General features: G+C 39.1%; 1 protein-coding gene across 7 annotated transcripts in view; it reads right to left on the bottom strand.

Annotated features, from left to right (window-relative positions):
• Positions 1 to 17860, bottom strand: part of DLGAP2 (DLG associated protein 2) — a 464923-nt gene that overhangs the window by 373644 nt on the left and 73419 nt on the right. For all 7 annotated transcript variants that reach the window (XM_057431701.1, XM_057431703.1, XM_057431706.1 and 4 more), the window contains one exon: positions 9670 to 9724. In XM_057431701.1, the coding sequence (XP_057287684.1) occupies positions 9670 to 9724 (55 nt within the window). Of the gene's footprint in view, positions 1 to 9669; positions 9725 to 17860 lie in introns of those variants that run through there.

Here is a 17860-nt window from a genome sequence, read left to right as displayed (position 1 = left end):
TATGAACAGCTCAGATGTTCTGATAATGAAATGTATGTTTTAGTACTCCCATCCCACAAGCTAATACAAGAAATAGGAAGGGCAGGAAAAAATGTATGTTAATACAGTCAGCTGAAAGAAAACAGGTACGTCTGAATGAGGTCTCCATTAGTACGTCAGTGGAAGTGGGATGTCCTTTTCTGGAAAAGGCACAGCTGGAAGGAAAGAGAGCTCTCATGATTTTAATCATGGAGAGGGTCGTATGCTACACCTTTTCAAACCTATTATTCAATCCTAGGGAGTTAAATACAAGTCCAAAGCATGTGACAGACTATTCCAAATTAAGCATCATGCCATAAAGCAGAAAAACATTGTTCGGGCATGTTACGAAAACGGAAGTTATCTAACACTGTGAGCACCTTAGATACAGAACCCAATCCTCCATACTCTCACACTCTTCTAGTAAAAAGGGGTGGTGGACGGGGGTGTGGGAGTGGAGAAAGACATAATAAAGCAAACCACAGTTTCTCAAAACAGATTTCCTTTTAGAAGTTAGCAAGGTGAATTCTAGTCCTTATTTTTTCCAATTACATTATTTTTGTAAGAAAGCTTTTATGACAAAACCCATTATTCCCACATCCCTTTTAATCTTCAGAACCCTGAGGACCTTCCTCAAAATTGGGGAGTACAATACAGCTGAAGTGAACCTGGGAGAAAGCACTTCTGATGCTGTTTCCACTGCTTATTTCTCTCAGGACAGGGAGTCTTCCTAGGTTTTGAAAGGACATATTTTGATGACAAAAATCCTCTTAAACAGTTGAATTGTGATTTAAGGGGAAAAGGAATACAACCAACATGTTAAGAAATCAATAGCAAATAATACATATCTATTACTTCTATACTTTACACAACTGAATTATGTACGATTAATGCATACCAGCCAAGAGATCTGTCTTTTCTTCCAAGTTTCCTCAAAGCAGTTGGAGAGAAGCAAGACACTACTGAAACAGGGAAGGCAGACACTTCTGTGTAGGCACCCTGAGACCTTTAAAATGCGAGAGAATAGGATTTTTTGGCCTACAAAAAATTATCTGGTAATGAAATATCAGTATGGTCTACTCTACCCATGTGAAACCAATGAATCCAAGGCTCCTCCAGCATTACAGCTGTATTCCTCTGAGATCCAGACTAATTCCCTGTGCTCCACACCACTGACTGGTTCTAGCAAACAGTACTAACATTTTACCTCACTCACTGTATGAGTCTATCTTTCAGTTCCTCTGCTCAATTACATACTCTTTAACTCTACCCACACATTGGACTGTGTTGGCCAAATCATACAGTTTGGCAGTGGACTTCAAAACTATGTTCCTCTGCAAGAAAGTGCATGTGTATAGTACACTGAGACACACATATACACCCCCTCAGTCCGTGTGACTTATATACTGCCTGGGCAACCATTTCACAAATAAATGAAAGCACTAAAAAATAAAAATCCTAAACTCTGACATATAGAAATCAGTCATTCTACATAATGCTTTCATTTAGAAGTATTTAGTCACAGTACGAACATGACCAGTTACCAGAGCTGCCTGCAGTTGCTGCTGCTGCTGATTTGCACTTCTCTCTTCCTTCAGTAACTTAGCTGTACACACAGGGAGTGTTTTACAAAACATTCCAGAAATAAAGGTCAAGTAAGCTTTATTGCAAGAAGTGCTGTTTTCTGGAGAAAATTTCCTTCCTACACACCTTCAGCCACAGGGGCTCTTACGATGTTAGGCAAAGAGACTGCAAACACATATATTCACATTTCTGCCTCTAGAATTAAGCTTCACTCAATAAGAGCCCCTTCTTCAGACCCTGCTCCCTCTACTCATGATGGCAAGACTGCTGTGAAAGTGCTATTTTACAGCTAACGGTTTATATCCAGACCGGAGAGCCCAGGGGCTAGTCAGCACTCACCTTTCAGGGGAGCACATTTTATTGACCTTGGAAATTTTAACTTGACATCTAAACATCAGTGAAATCTCTTGCTCAGTCTTTTCTTTTTAATACTACATAGTTTTGGATGAAACACAACTGTGACTTTTCAGAACAGTACTAAGAGGAACTTTCAGGAGGAACTAGTTGTAGCAGAGGAACTTGAACTCCAAAAAGGACTTCATACTGTGCTAACAGCCAACTAGGACACTGTGCAAAGACTCGAACACCAGCACACTGTACTGTGACCACGCTTTTTACTCCATAAGCAGAATGGCACAGATATGTTCACCAGATGAAGTCTTAAAACAGTTTCATGCTCACACATAGCAGAGTAAGGGTATGTGTCTGCCCTGTCCAATTATTTTATTTGTGTTTATTAGCTCAATGCCTCTAAGTCTTGATACTGAAGTCTGAGGACCTATTGATCCTGATATAATAGACTTGACCCCTTTGAAGCTCTGAGTCTACCCCAAACTGCCTATATTTCTGCACCACAGAGACCATATTTTAGTGGATTAAGATGGAAAGTCCTAGATACAAATCAAATAAGACAAGACAGTCTTCTGGCTGGTTTGAGACTGAAAATTAATAGTTCCTTATTTCAGCTAGACATCTAGCAGAACTAAGTCTAAAATGACCCAGAAGATGCAAACTAACTTTAGAAGATAATTTCTTTCACAGCCTACAGGTTTCCTATTAGCATCACTGCAAACTACCTGGTTTTCAGTGCCAGTCATGGCTTATCCAGATTCATAATCCCTGGGTGAAGTGGAACCAAAGCCCTGGTCCGTTACTGCTATGCTGCCTGTACTGCTGATCTTCTGTAGATATGAGAAAAGCTAGTGGGAACAAAAACCCTAATGGAAAACAAAGTTTGGGCAATAGTCTTATATTCATCTTGTAGGCTGTGGTGCAGGGAAGAGAATCAGGAAATCAGGAAGTGAAATCCCACCCACTCAAATATTAGAATAAAAGATTTTGGTATCTTTACTCAAACCTTCTGGTTTTAGCTATTCAAATTACATTCATCCCTACTGTCCCCTTTCCAGAACTGAACTGGTATTAAATAGTAACAAGCAAACAAAAAAGCATTTCTTTTTCAAGTCAACCAAGTCTTCTGGAACAAGAAACGACACAGGCTAAAGTATATGACAGTTTTTCTGTTTTTTAAAAATAGGACATTAGTTTATCAAAGATGATGCCATGTTTAGGGAACTGTCACGTGCCATGTTAGAGAACTGTTATACCACATGTATTCTCTTCTTAAGAAATCCAGGGGGTGAAAAAAGGCTCCTATTTCAAAAAGTTACAAACAAAACATGCCATGTTTAGATGCATGCTAGTGCAACATACATGAAAGAGGAAAGAAGTGGAACTTGCTAACCCAGATGACAAAATTTAACTAGAGGGAAGACAGGATGAATAGTCTTTAGGCATACAAAAGATATTTGCAAGGATCTTAGAAATAAGAAGCAACCATTGTCCACATAAGTTAATGAGTTTAAGCTGCCACAGGGAAGGCTCAGGATACATATCAGGAAGTTTTCAGCAGTGGGGATGAGGAAGCTGAATAAAAGGCCTGGAAAGGCCAAAAAAGCCTCTGTCAGAAAGACGTAGGTACAGATCATTGTCCTTGGGGCATAATGTATGCCTGCTCCCTCTCCGTTCCTGACTCCATGCTAACTTGACTGGCCACTTCTGCCCAAGATAGAAGAAAGAGATCTGGCCTAAAGATCCTGGACCTTCTCTTCCCAAGGATAGGCTAACACAGAGCCATAGCTGGAGTTCAGCCACTGAGGAAAAGCAGAAGAGTGCATATAAGAATATGCTGCTCGCAATAAGCAGAAATTATATCCCACTGTACCCCCATCTGTACAATGGCTGCCCCACAATCCTGACTTTGCTGGTTGGTAGTGCCAGTAATGTGAAGGAAAAAAAGGAGAGCAGGAATGCCTAGGGAAACATGAGAGCCCTAAATTATACTCTGAATGCATTAGCGGGTATCCTTGGTTTCACTTTCAGCCCAGAGTATTTAAATTAGATGTTCTCCTAACTGGATGGTTTCCTCCCCGGGGTCAAGCAGCACTAGTCAATTAATTCCTGTCAGCATTTTCCACAATGCAAGCCATGTTTGAAAGAAGTTCTGTCACAGGTTATCACCTCTGACTCGCACCCTTTCATCAGTTTATGCTTGCACAGTCCAGTTCTCCCTTCTTCATATTCTTCTGGTGAGTCCTGACACTTCTACAGAGTTATGGTAACAAATATTGCTCATAACAGCTCTCCTGGCGGGTCTTACTTCTTATTTTGCAGAAGTTGGCATTGTATGCCAAGCCAGCTGAAAGCAAAACAACCTTGGTACCAAGCTGTAAGAACTTCCGGATTAACTAGAAGATTAAGAGAATACTTACTTCTGCTTTATTTTCACCCTCTAATTCCCATTTCCATGGAAACCAGGCTGGAAAGTATCAGCAGGCAGCCTGCAGCTGAACATCTGAATGAGAACACTCATGTTGAACTCAGAAAGCAGACAGCAGGTGAAACCTGCAAGAACTGTTTAAAAATCTATAGCTATGTCTTGAAAGTGAAAGGACAATCTCAGTTTAAGCAAAGAACTTCTAAAGAGGATGACACATAACCCTAGTGAATATTCTTGCATTGTACCAGCTGATAATCTGACTTTCGTGTCTACAAAACAGAGGAATAAAATTTTTTTATCTCAATGCCACAGGACAAAAATTCATCACAATTAATTAAGTACTTCAAAATGTTCAGATGGAAGATGACATGCTCGTGAATATGGTAAATTATTCTTGTAAAAGGACTTTGGTTTCTGAACACTGTCTTGCAATTCCTTCTGTGAAATCAAACTGGCTGCTGTAAGTTCATACATACACATAGTCATTTGGATGGCTCTTCCTACAAACATTCATTACAATTGAGTAAATACATATACAAAAGAATTAACTAGCAGTTAGTAAGTAATGTAACTGTATTTCTAGTAACTGTGCTAATTAAAAAACACATCGGTTTTGAGCACCAATCCACAATATAGTTGTAGATTTAGTTAAGTATAAAAGCAATATTAGTTTTCTTATCCAATTTAGTAAACTTTAATGCAAGAATTATTTTTAATACTCTCTTAGATTTTTCTCCTGTTTAGTATTTGATCTTCAAGCAAGAGGAAGAAAAGCAAGCAAGCGAAGAATGAAACATTGCTGTCTTGGGCTATACTTTACCCAATGAAGAGATTAGTTATTATCAAACTCCTGCTTTTGTATATAAAGCAAGTACCGCCCTCTCAAAAAGATATTGTTCATTCTTTGCAGAGGCAGAACACTGGTCTCACCTTTTTTCCAATGTACAGTGGACAAAAGAGAATTATTATAAAGAAGGTTTTAACATCTTGTGCAAGTTCAATGTCATCACTCAAGAGCTGACCTGAAAATGGGTGATGAAGAAACTTCAGACAGCATAAATCAGCACAAATCTTTTTTCTTTCCCTTTTTTTTTTTCTTTATTTGAAAGAGTATTGTTCAAAGTTTAAAAGAGCTATTTATCAGAACCAAGTCAGTACGTTAGGTGTAGATGATGTTCACTGTATCTACATTCTACTTCTCCATGATAGGGTAAATTCAAGCTTAAAGTATCAAAGAACAAATCAACCAAAGAAACTGTTAGTGACTATTGATTCGCTCCTTCCTTTGGGATCTTCAGTGGAAAAAATGAACGCAAGTTTGCAGTCCACAACATTAAACCCATGGCTACAACAGGAAAGGATACTACAGAAGCTGTGCAATTTCCTTGCATGACAGAAAACAATAATTGTGGATCAAGAACAAAACAGCGGTAAATAAGGCACACAACTATCAGCATCTCTACAGCGCAAGAATGTCCATTTAACAGCTGCAGTAATGGTAAATATCGGACAGAGTACGTTTTGTTAGTGAGTCCCATTGATAAGTCAGGTTTTACTGTACAATTATCATAACTAAAAAACTTGCTAAGGGGGAAGGAAGTGGGGAAGAAAAGCCTTAGCATCTGCTTAAGGTTTACAGAAGTGACTGTGCAGTAACAAGAGGGACTTCTGTCTTGGCTGAAGAGTTCCCGTAGGCAGGGGATGGGTTGTTGCTGGGAAATACTTATAAAGGAAATTAGTATTGGCTGTGTGTGTACACAGAGGGTGGTAGATGTCCATCAAAAGGTGTGGGTTATTTTTCCCAGGTGGAGCTGCAGAGAGAGAGATGGTTATAATTCAAGAAAAATAATCAAGCTGCTCCCCACCAGGTCATTAGCACCTTCACACTGTTTCCCCTTATGATCTTGTTAGTAACACCTGTACAGAGCATGTAACTGCTTTGCTTCCAATTAACTTTATAATTGCTAATGCATCCCAGCTGTTGCTGACTGGTTAAGTTACAGGAGATGGAAAGAAACAGAGAAAGGATAGCAATAAAGTTCTTCTACTATTGTCTTGGCATTTATGAAGTAAATGCTGAATAAAGGTGTCTGCTCTGAGATCTTTTGCTTCTTAAGGCAGAGAGTATGTGGCAAATAGAGGTTCTGGGTATCAGTTAACATGATAATGAGCATGCATTATGCCAGTGTATGCCATATGAACTTTTAATTTAGTAATGAAAATACATTTATGATTAATGGAAAGCTGCAAATAACACTGAAGAAATGAAACATCACTATTAGAAAAGCTTAATGCAAGCAGTCAACTAGCAGCTTTATTTAGAGATTGAGATTTTGTAAATGTTTTACATGTTTGAAAAATGAATCATTCTTTAACCTTCGAAACAACTCATCTTGTTAAATATGGGCCTTCTTCCAAGTTGCATTGCTGTGGAATAGCTGAATTACTTTTTTCATCCTCCCTTTTGAAAGCCAAGTTATAAGCACTGAGAACAAAAGTTCATGGTAGAAGTACTGTCACCAGGGGAAGGTGATAGTTACTCAAATGTATCTTTTTTTCCATGCACAGCTCTTTTCTCCAGTTTACAAATACAGAATATCAACAATGACAGAGTAAATCTTGCAACTTCAAACTCTTTACACGGTGTAGAAAGGGACACAGGGACATGCAATTTTCTAGCATACTGACAATCTGGGGCCATACTACTTTTGAGGCTAATTGTATATATTCCCCAAGAATCAAGGTAAGGCTAGGTCTGAAGGGCAGCCAGATGAAGGAATGGCCTGGCAGCAATGGCCCCATCATTCCCAAAGGCTTGTTTCTAAATGTTCAAAAACTGTGTAAATGAGTCCTTCAATGACATGGTTTAGTGGTGGTCTTGGCAGTCTTGGGGTAATGGTTGGACTTGATCTTAAAGGTCTTTTCCAACCCAGCTGATTCTATAATTCTTTCTCTGGGGCTCAGCTCCTGTGCTGACAGTGTAAAACAGGCTGGTTGTGGGGGCACTCCTGAATGAGGAGCCCAGGACCCCCAACCTGGCCATGCCTGAACTGTTAAATAGATATAAACAAGTAGGGAAACTACTGTTGTATATCCCCCTTTTACACATCCCTACTCCCTGCAGCATCTGTGCTCTTCTCTAATGATTTCGGAAGTCTCACCTTAAGCTTCTTCCCCCATCCCTGCCCCTACTCCATTTCTCTTTATCCTTCTCTCCTCATTAGGAAGAACACCTAAGTTTGCACATTGCTAAAGTCCTCCAAATGGCAGCTGCTGACCACAGACATAGACCTACAGCTTTCAATCAGGCAATTTTTCCTGGCTCACGTGATAAGAATGGAGCTGGACAAGATTATACAAGATACATATATTTTAACGTAAATAGCTTGTTCCATATTTATGTACAAATGTGTGTTATTACAAACGTAATTAATGCCTTCTTAGTTTGGACTAGTTGATTCAGACATAATCAAACAAGTAAATGGTTCATGTATCTCATGAACTCAATGGACTCCATGAATAATACTCAAAAATTCAATTGTTCCTCCAGAAAGAAGCTGAAAAATCCACAGTACAGAAATCTGTCTTCTTCTCACTGCCAAGTATTTAAACATCATAAACGGAGAAAATGTGGAAAATGAAATACTGACATCATTTACTTTGCATCTGCTGGCAACTCTCAACTATATAATAGGTAGCCATAGAAATACTTAACTGCAGCAGTCACACAGAAGCAACAGAAGTTACAGTTATTTTCATACCGAAGCATGTTTGAGTTGTACAGCAGTTGTTACATACCAAAACCTGATAGGCTTTCTCTCTTCAGAGATCTTAGTTCAAAATTTGCAAAAGCTAATTTTACATTAGTAAGCTCCTCCCTTCTCTTATGTCCCAATGGAGGCACTTTTGAAGGTGACTGGGATTTTAGATAAATGGCTTTCTTGATATTGATTACAAAGGCATGTTTCTCCCTCTGCAGATAAGTGTTCACAGTCTTACTGCCCAACTCCAGGCCATCACTTCAGGTAACACTAGCCTTGATATCCACTGTATACATATCTGTACAAGTCAAGAAGAGTTGGTCAAAGGAACCTGGATTTTTCTTTTTTCTTTTATTTGAAATATAAGACAATCAGCATGGGACATGAGCACGGGAGCATATAGATTGGGCTGAGGTCATTATATCATGACTCCTTAGTCAAGTTTTCAGGAAAGCTTGACATAAATGTGAATGCCAAAGTCTCTAATCTATTCACTGGTTATGAACTTTCAAATTCTCGCTAGCACAGATGTATTATTAATTGTCTTACTGTGGTACTTCTTCCATAATCACAGATGAAAATGGAAATGAGATTTTTGAATGCAGAACTCATTTGAGCAGTTGCAGGTAACCACAGGTCACACTACATTTCAGCACAGTTGTCAAGTTCTCTATGCAATTACCCTTAGTGCAAACTCAAACAGTGCCTGAAATACAAGTAATAGCAAGCCAAGAAACAAACTGATGTATTTCAATGTTAGCCATTGGGAAAGAGGAAATGATGCCTTAGAAGCCGCAAGCAATCAATCACATATGTTTTATGATTAAAAATAAGCTATATTGTTCCTCCTACTTCTCTGAAATTAGTCTGTTAAACCAAATTCACAATTGCATACGCTAACACTTTCACCCAATTTTAAAATTATTAAAAAGATTTTTAAAAAATTATTTCCCTATAATGAAAAACATAAATTAAATCATCACTTTCTTCTTGTCCATGTAACCGTTCTCAACAACTGATTTGTTTTGGCCACAAACATATTACTTTAAGTCTCCTCCTGCACAATAGCAAGGCATCACTAGTGATACTCCTTCTGTCTACTCCTTTAGTCTACTCCTCTAGTCTCTGAAAAGCATAAAGCAAGCATTCATCTGCAGTCAGAGTTATGCTTAAGACTCAGTGCTTAACAGCTTTACGAATCAACAGGACCAGACTGCAGACTTCAGCGTTAAACCCCTTTCTTGCCAAAATTGGAACTCTATAATTAACAACAGAGATGCTTCAGGGGTTCATACAAATACCTTTAAAAGCAAGACCTGATAGCAGTCTCTACAACAGCAACAGCTCCAGGAAGTTAACAGAATGCACAAAAATGAAGGTAATTTCATCAAAACCACCAAGTTGTCACTCCCTTGAAGAGAACTTCAGTGACCATAAATAGCAAACAAGGCTTCTCAATATTATCCAATTCATGTCTGCATTCCTCCAAATCATGTTAGAATATTAATCATTAAGAAAAAGGTTTACCTGTGTTCCTGTCAGGTAAAATACAGCAATGCTTCTGCAGTATGCCAGGCAGAACCTGTTGCAACAAAGAAACAGATGTTAATGTACATAACATCTGAACATCATATGAACAAGAGCCAATGATTGCTAGAGTCCATATCTGATCAAGCTTTGTGTTCTCATACTGCATCCAAATTAGCTATCATGCAATGCAAATGTGAACCCTGTTTATTAGGAACTGCACACGGAGAAGTCTTACAAAATTAACTGCTTACTACCTCCTTGTAATGTTAGTTTCACCCTCTCCCATAGACTACAATATTAAAAAGTTCAATAAAAGGACGTAAGAACATAATTAAATATGCCCAACTTAGAGAGTATGCTATCAGTCAGTGATGTTGTTGTTCCTGTGATTTTGCACATACAGCCCTAGGGTAATAAGATCTATCTTTTTATAAACCGCTCTGGACCAAACTTCAAAGCACAGCATTTCCATCCTCACATAGCCAGTTCCAGCAGACAATATAAAACTCCAGAACCTAAGTAGGAAACTCAAGGGAATGGTGACAGGGAAGATCCCAGGTTTGTGGTCCACTATGGCCACCATGCTGAGATACTGGTAGTAGCAAGAAACGCTGCAGAAGCCCCTATCATCACTGGTCCCTTCTTATAGCAGGACCTCACCCTTCTTCACAGATTTACACATTGAAGTCACTTGTTCTGGTGTAGGTAATCAGCTTCGGTGCTCCTACCAGAAGCCAGACACCTGTACTTGAAGGACTCAAGACCTTATTTTAATCTGTAAACTTTTAAATCTATAATTTACAACCTCTACAATGCTACCAACATCAGTTAAACTGTAGCTTGAAATTTAAATGCTTTTCTATTTTTGAAAACAAGTCAATTAAAAATCATGCTCTGAGATTTCTTCTTTCCTGGACAAAAAACAGTGGATAGAACTGAGATAAGAACAGTATTGCCCCCAACTCTTCTAAACTCTACTGAAGGCACAGCATTTACATGTAAGCTCTTACAAATGTAATTCACTTGTTCTGGCATAATTCTGAAGTTAAGCTTGTAGATAAAAGGGAAAACAAATTGGTTTTAAGCACCAGCTATTAGGCAGAGGGTAATAGAGTCAGATCCCCAGAGGCACATATCAACCACAATAGCAGGAAACTGCTTTGTTGCAAATACAACTTATGGTCACATTTGGGGCTTTGTCACATTACTACATCTTGCTAAGCACCTTATTTTCCTCAAATTCTTTCTAGAACACTCTTTCACACACACACGTGTAGACTTCTGTCCTGGAGAGGTGTAGGTCTGTCACTGCCAGTGTTTCTGGAGGAAAGCCAGATGAGTGCCTCCTTCCCTAGACATGACCTAAGACCCTGTGGGTTACCCATGGCCACTCTTGAAAGTCCACAAACTTTGAGGGAAGAAGGTAAATGTACAATAGGTTCACAGCCACCTATTTCCAAGATGTGCACCAGTCTTTTACTTCACTCTGTTGCAACCCTGTTTAAGCAGCTCCCACCATGCTGAAGTTAAGATACTTGACATTACGGCTCCTGCCTGCAGAAACAATCTCAGCAGGAGGCAGACCAAGCTGAGGAACACGTGGACATTCCATACTTCCAAATTTCTGCATGCTCAGCTATACCAGCTAATCACCATCCTTTCTCATCTCTTTGGGTCTACACAAGACCTTTCAATTTGCTTCCTTAAGTATAAATCCTTCTCACTTGAAGCAGTCTCAAAGCTAGCCTGTTTGCTTCAGGGCAGACTATTTGAGGGAATAAAGGGGGACTTGAACCAAAGTGTCATCTTGCCTTACCTTGATTCAGAGGCAGCTTGTATTTTAAGAATAATCAATAGCACGAATAACAATCTTCTGAAAAGCACATTCATCATTCCACAGTGTTTCTTACAGTTTAAAATTAAAAACCCCAATAATTCTTAGGGGTACAATGTTACATTGTACACACTGTAGCATTTGCCTTATGGCCATGGATATAAATAACAGCAGAGACTTACAGGCATCAAAATCATAAAAATTAGAAGCAGAGAACAAAGAAATCCTCAAATGAACAGAGACACTCTTTCAAAGCAGTGTAACACAAAGACTGAATTTAAAAAAACACTGTCTTACTCAGACATAAAGTAACATTCAGTTCCTAGTGAATCTGTCACATTTTCTTCCCCACATTCATGAACCATGGAGAAGCATTATGAATTTATTATGAGGAGCCAGTTAATCAAATCAAGACAAATTAAAATAAGAGACAGAAAAAGCAGGTCTGGAGTAGCAAGATAATTTCAATGGGGAAAAAAAAGCTCTAGAACATAATTTTTCCTTCCTGGTAGACTGTATATAGGTAAGAGAATAGTCATACCAAAAAGCATAAGCTGGAAAAGCATTTATTTGTCCATTCCCTTCTCTCCCTTAAGTGTTAAATAGGCAAACAGTATGGCAGAAGCTAAAACAATGCTTCCTTCTCCCCAGCCCTTTCACATGTTTACCCTGCACAAAGCCAGTTTCTGGCTGGTAGGAGTTTCATATCAACCTCCCACTTACTTATCTACAGTATACAGATTTTTACACTGTACCCATCTCCATGGTATCCAAGAGCCTCTTCACACTGCTCTCCTCCCACTTTCTCTCCACTCTGTTTCTCCATAGGGAAAATGACAGGAGAATTCCTCAGCAAAATTTTCACCTTTCCCTCAACATGTCTCTCCTTTCCCCCGCTGCTTTCCTTTCATTCATTTGCATGCTCTAATCCCCAGTTTATTCCTTAAAATGCCTTGTGGCTCACAGCTTTTTTTTAATTTCACAGATAATCCCCAGATTTTGTTGTTGTTGTGGGGTTTTTGTTGTTTGTTGGTTTGTTTTGTTGTTTGGTTTTTTTTTTTGGGGGGGGGGGTGGTTTGCAACTTTACCTGCACAGGTAATTTGAGTGAGAATCTTCACCCAAATCAGACAAGGAATGATTTCTGCTGTAGAAATCAAAACATGGGAGCAACTGGAGGGATTCACATGTAGGGAAATAAACAGAGAGAATAGAATATAGTTTTAGAACAATATTCTTTTTTCTCAGCAAAAGAGAAACAGGTTTCAATTACATTAACTGATGATTTAACCTTCACTTGTTTTATAAGCTCTCAGCTGGGAACTAAGGCATTGCAATACTAAATTAAAACTGGACGCATAGATGCAGAAGCAGAATAAATAATACAGCAGGTGGTATGTCCTTAACATCAAGGTACTTCCCTAGCAATAGCCAAATTATCTCTGGTCTACAGCATACAGTTACACAATCACATTTAGCAGGAACACAGTCTGCTCATGGTGCCAAGTTGAAAGCTTCCTCAAATTCATTGAAAAAGTCTAACTGATGCTAGTGGACGTTGATCAGGACCTGCTTACATTTGTTTTCACTACAGCTTGCTGTGTTTAGAGACATATATATTTGCCATAATTAGTGTCCAGATTTTTACTTGTAGCTATATGTAATGCAGGTATACAGAAAACAGAGCTGTCACATAGATGTTTACAATCTATTAAAGTTCATTCATATTTTTATATGTCTGCTTGGAAACTTTCCTTCCTTTCATAAAAATAAAACATTTGGGTCCTCTGAGTGTTCACCATGCGATACCTTTTTAGCTTGGTTTTAACGAGAACTAGAATTAATTCCTAAAAACATCATGTTAAGTTTGGAAAGTACTAACCTGTAACACAATTAAAAAACGAATCCAAAACTTACAGAGAAGCAGAAACATGTGAAACAAAATGGTTCTAATATGGGAAAATACCTTTATGAAATGGATATCTACTCACTTAAAAAGGATCTGCTGCACAAAGTTGCAGTACTGAATGATTAAAATGTTTGCTTTCTGCTCCAATTATAATTGGACTCCTGATGGCCATAGAAAAGTGAGCTGGATACTGTTTCCCTTGTCCTTTTACATGTTTTTCTGCTGAAAAGTAAGTCAATTGAAAATAAGTGTCTCACATGTCCAAAATTACAGAACACCCAACTCATGATTCTCAATGCTCTGCAGGTGAAATTCAAGGCAAATGTTAACAAGGATTTATACCGTGGTTCTTAACTTGCCAGAAGGAAGCAACCTCAACTTGAATTTCAGGTCCGAAACTGAGATTATGGTATTTATCTCTGCTTTTCATATCCTAGAAATCCAGTGATGCCAAAGACTGGGAAGTCAGAATACGCCCTTTGGCTGTGCCAAGCACTTAGAATTTGGTTGCTCACAGCAGTCGACTACCTAACAAGTCTGTAGAAGTATCTTCTTCATTGTATTTTCATGCCCTTCAGAGGGCATGAAAAGTAGGCAAGGTTTCCTGTTCACAAGCTCTTGGGTGATAGAAACCATCATAAATCACAGGTTTATCATTATAGCATCACCATATTTCTTCTTTCAGAGCAGACGGGTTCACGCAACCAGGTGCTGAAATGCTGCATCAAGCTGTTGACTTCAGCTTCCTAACAATATGCAGTTGAATCAACCTACAAGAAGCTAAATCTGAACTTCATTCCACTCTCTCTCACAAGCATAACTATATTCAGTTATGCATTTAAAGGGGTATGTAGGGAGTGTATCAACAAATATCCGTTATCATTTCAGTTCCTGTAAGAACACAAAAGCAACCTAAGATTACCAGTGGGTCTATTCTGTCTCACTTTAAGCTGCTACCGATGCAACCCACACTGGCATAGGCAACAGTTCCAAGTTACTTGTAAAATCAGTCCTTGAAGTATCTGACTCTGGAGGAAGAGAGCATCAGGATTAAAGGGACCTGCCCTCCCAGGACTTACCCAAGCCCTCATGTGTCACCTGCTTATAATGGCAAAGCTAGTGCAAGCAGACAATTTTAATCAATTTTCATGTGTATCTCATGCTGCTGAAAACAGTAGAGATTTTGCAAGACCTTTCAGTCGTTCCCTGCTAGCTGTCAGCTCCTCTGCCTTCCCAAGGAAACAACCTTTCACCATAGCTCCTGATGAGCTGCACCCTGCTGCAAAGGCAGCTTCTGCCAAAATGTCTCCCACCCACAGCAGTGAGAGCAAGAAGCCTGTCTTGGCAGTTGATTTCATTGTATTCTGACGAGATGGCCCAGACTTGTCCAATTATGTTTCTTCCAGATTTTACTAGATTGCTGTTGTTCAACATCCAATTTCACATATATACTGGTGAACCTTCGTGCTGATTTAACGTCAAAACAGAAGTTGCTAATGATTCATCTGATTTGTGGGATGCTGAGCAAAAGTGTTTTCTCCTTTTACCATCCTTTACCTTACACTGAAAAATGCTAAATTGTATTTACCATATATCAAATACTTTGATATTGTATCAATGCATTTATCACATTTAAATACATATATTGTCTCCTTTGCTTTTTGTATCCAAGGAAATGTTGGGTTAAGGAAGATAAATCTTGCAAATATTCTGAAAACATTGCAGCACCCTAATAATATGTGTTCTTTCAGGTTGTATTATATCTCAAAAAATGGAAATTTTCTAAAGCCCTTTCTGTGATTAAAGGAAGCACTGACACCAACAACAGGAGCAACATTTCTTTAGCAGAGTTCTCAACTAAAAGTGACAGACTTTTAAGCAATGAATAACTCACTGACTGCATAATCTATTTGGTATCTCTGAATCTAAATAAGGAAAACAACCCTAGAAGAAAAGGTATAGTGTTATGATGACCCCTGATAGCACAGCTGAGCTCCATGTACTGTCCTTGGCTTCATTACTCCTTTTTACCCAAGTCCCCATGCAAAGTTAAGCTAAAACACAGGTCTGTTAATTTTTTTAATGGCCCAGGAAAGAAAACATGATTATCAGTATGACACATTCCAGATTCATGTTAGCATGAATCTGCCTTAGCATGAACTAATTATAATTGTTCTATGATTAACAAGTACTTATAAACATGAAACTTTTAAAAATTATCCTCTGAAGTATGATCCCCACACATAGGTTTCATGAGAATATAATATGTAGACTAAATTGACTAACTAGGTAAGCCTGTGGGGAAAAAAACGCTATGCACTCTGGAATTACCAGCACATCTAGCTCTGGACTGATCGAAAATATTTCCTTAAGACAATCTTTTCCCTATTTGATAGTATAGGAAAATAAATGGCAGCACTAGCAACAGCACAAGCCCTATTTCTTTCTGATTTCTTCTTCATTATTTAGACACTTTGAGAACGATATATCAGCAACAACAAAAACTCCTTTATATTTTTCACATTTCAGAAGTTTACTCTTCTTATTGAAAGAACAAGATCCATGCACTTATGACCTCCAGGTTCAATTATCGTAATTGGCTTCACTTACAAGAGAATCCACAAATTATTTAAGATGCCTCAGACTAAACACAGCATGATAAATACAGGTCTACTGGTAAAGCTTCTGTTGGTTGTTTAAATAATAGCAACATTGTCCAAAACTAGGCCTTCAAAACCCTGGAACAAGCAATGTCAAAGTTCTTTGGATCCAAGAGAGGATGATGCTCTCAAAAGTGCTCTGAATCTGAGAGATTTTGACTTTGCCCCTCCCAGGGTAACATTGCTGGGAGAAAGAGATCAAGACCTTTCAGCTGATGCTGTAATTTCTTTTTCCAAAAGCAAATGAACAGGAGGATAACTCTGGGACTAAACCAACTATTTTCAACTTCCCTTCAGATGAAGTATTCCTAACCAACTCATCATATGTACACTCATTGCACTATGCATAAAGCAACCAGCATAAGCAAATTCACTTGGCCCTGGAACTGGACATGAGAAACAGGTTTTGAAGTAAACCAGAAGTCATAAACATTTCATCTGCCTCTTACCACCATGAGCAGCAGTAGCATCTCCTCCCTAATGGTAATACCTAAATGTGAGATACTCTGTCTCTGGTGTAGATCATGTAGATCATGAGGCAGAAGTAACTGCAGCAGATCACTAATACTCCAAAGGTTGATCAAAATTCTCCACAGAGACTCCGCAGGAGCAAGAGCCCAAATCTGATCTTGTGCTGATGGAGGGATGGCCAGTGACTACCCTCAAAGCTGGAGACTGACAAAAACAGAGGTGGAGAGTGGCAGCTAGTGATTTCCAGTGGCTGGAAGATGACTGAGCCTTGTTCACAGGTCACAAAAAGGAAGTAATGGGTAGTAACAGTCAGATATTCCCTTCTGTGGGACAGACACTTATTTGCTGACTGGACCAGCTGCCTCAGGAGTTTACTGCTTGCAAGGAGCACAGATCCTGCATGTCCTACAGCAACTGCAGAGGTTAACTCAGTCCCTGTGCTACACCTCTGAATTCAAGAGGACTATGGAATGGATCACTTGAGATAGAGTTGTTACGATTTATTCATCTTTACATATCTGATTGTGTTTTGAGCAAATAAAAATTCTAGAGGTTGCTATATATATTGGAGTGGAACAAACACCTTCATTTTCATTCTCTAAAATACAAAACATGATAATAATAGTTCCTTTTTCCCCCTGCAGTAATCTATTTCTACACAATGTATTTGCCTTGCAATGTCTAGACTGTGAGGTCTCCTAGTTGGAGATCATGGTACTACAGTGGTAGGGATAAACAATAAAGCTGCATATATGAAAGCAGTCTTCCTGGGGAAAAGAATGCCCTGGTATTATTCTTGTTACCTCAGTGTCACAAGGGTACACAACAAAATGGTGAAGATAAAGTGAGTGTAGAGCAAGGCTACAGCAAATCACAGTAAATGTTTTCAGGCTAGGGAATTTTAAGCCCTTTAGCAGATAGGTCCTGGCTACCTCCCCTCACTTATCACTCGCTGGAGTCGGCTGACAAGCTGTCAGCACGCGCACATACACGCATATGCGCTGCAGATATCACTGCCACCATCCATGCTGCAGAGATTTCTCATCTTCTCAGTTATTTCTCCTGAGTAGAAATCTTAGTCTTCCTCATGGATCAGCTCAGATCCTACATGCCAAGCTGCTCTTTCCAAAGTGCTCAGGGCTGATTCCCCACCAGGCAGATCTGGCTGGGGCTGCAATAGCTTGCAGCAAGCCTACATGGAGATAAAAAATCCTCCTGACTCAGGAACAGTCACCAGCAAGCACACCAAAACCAGTGCTGGAGAAGTGGAGGTGCCTGTCCACAGGGGAGAGGGCTGGACCTGGTGGCATCAGCCT

The sequence above is a fragment of the Pezoporus wallicus genome, unplaced genomic scaffold (genome assembly GCF_028554395.1).
Source record: "Pezoporus wallicus isolate ANWC-B61680 ecotype Strahan unplaced genomic scaffold, APGP_CSIRO_Pwel_v1 contig_161, whole genome shotgun sequence".
NCBI lineage: Eukaryota > Metazoa > Chordata > Aves > Psittaciformes > Psittacidae > Pezoporus > Pezoporus wallicus.
This window is presented reverse-complemented; position numbering and strand designations above follow the sequence as displayed.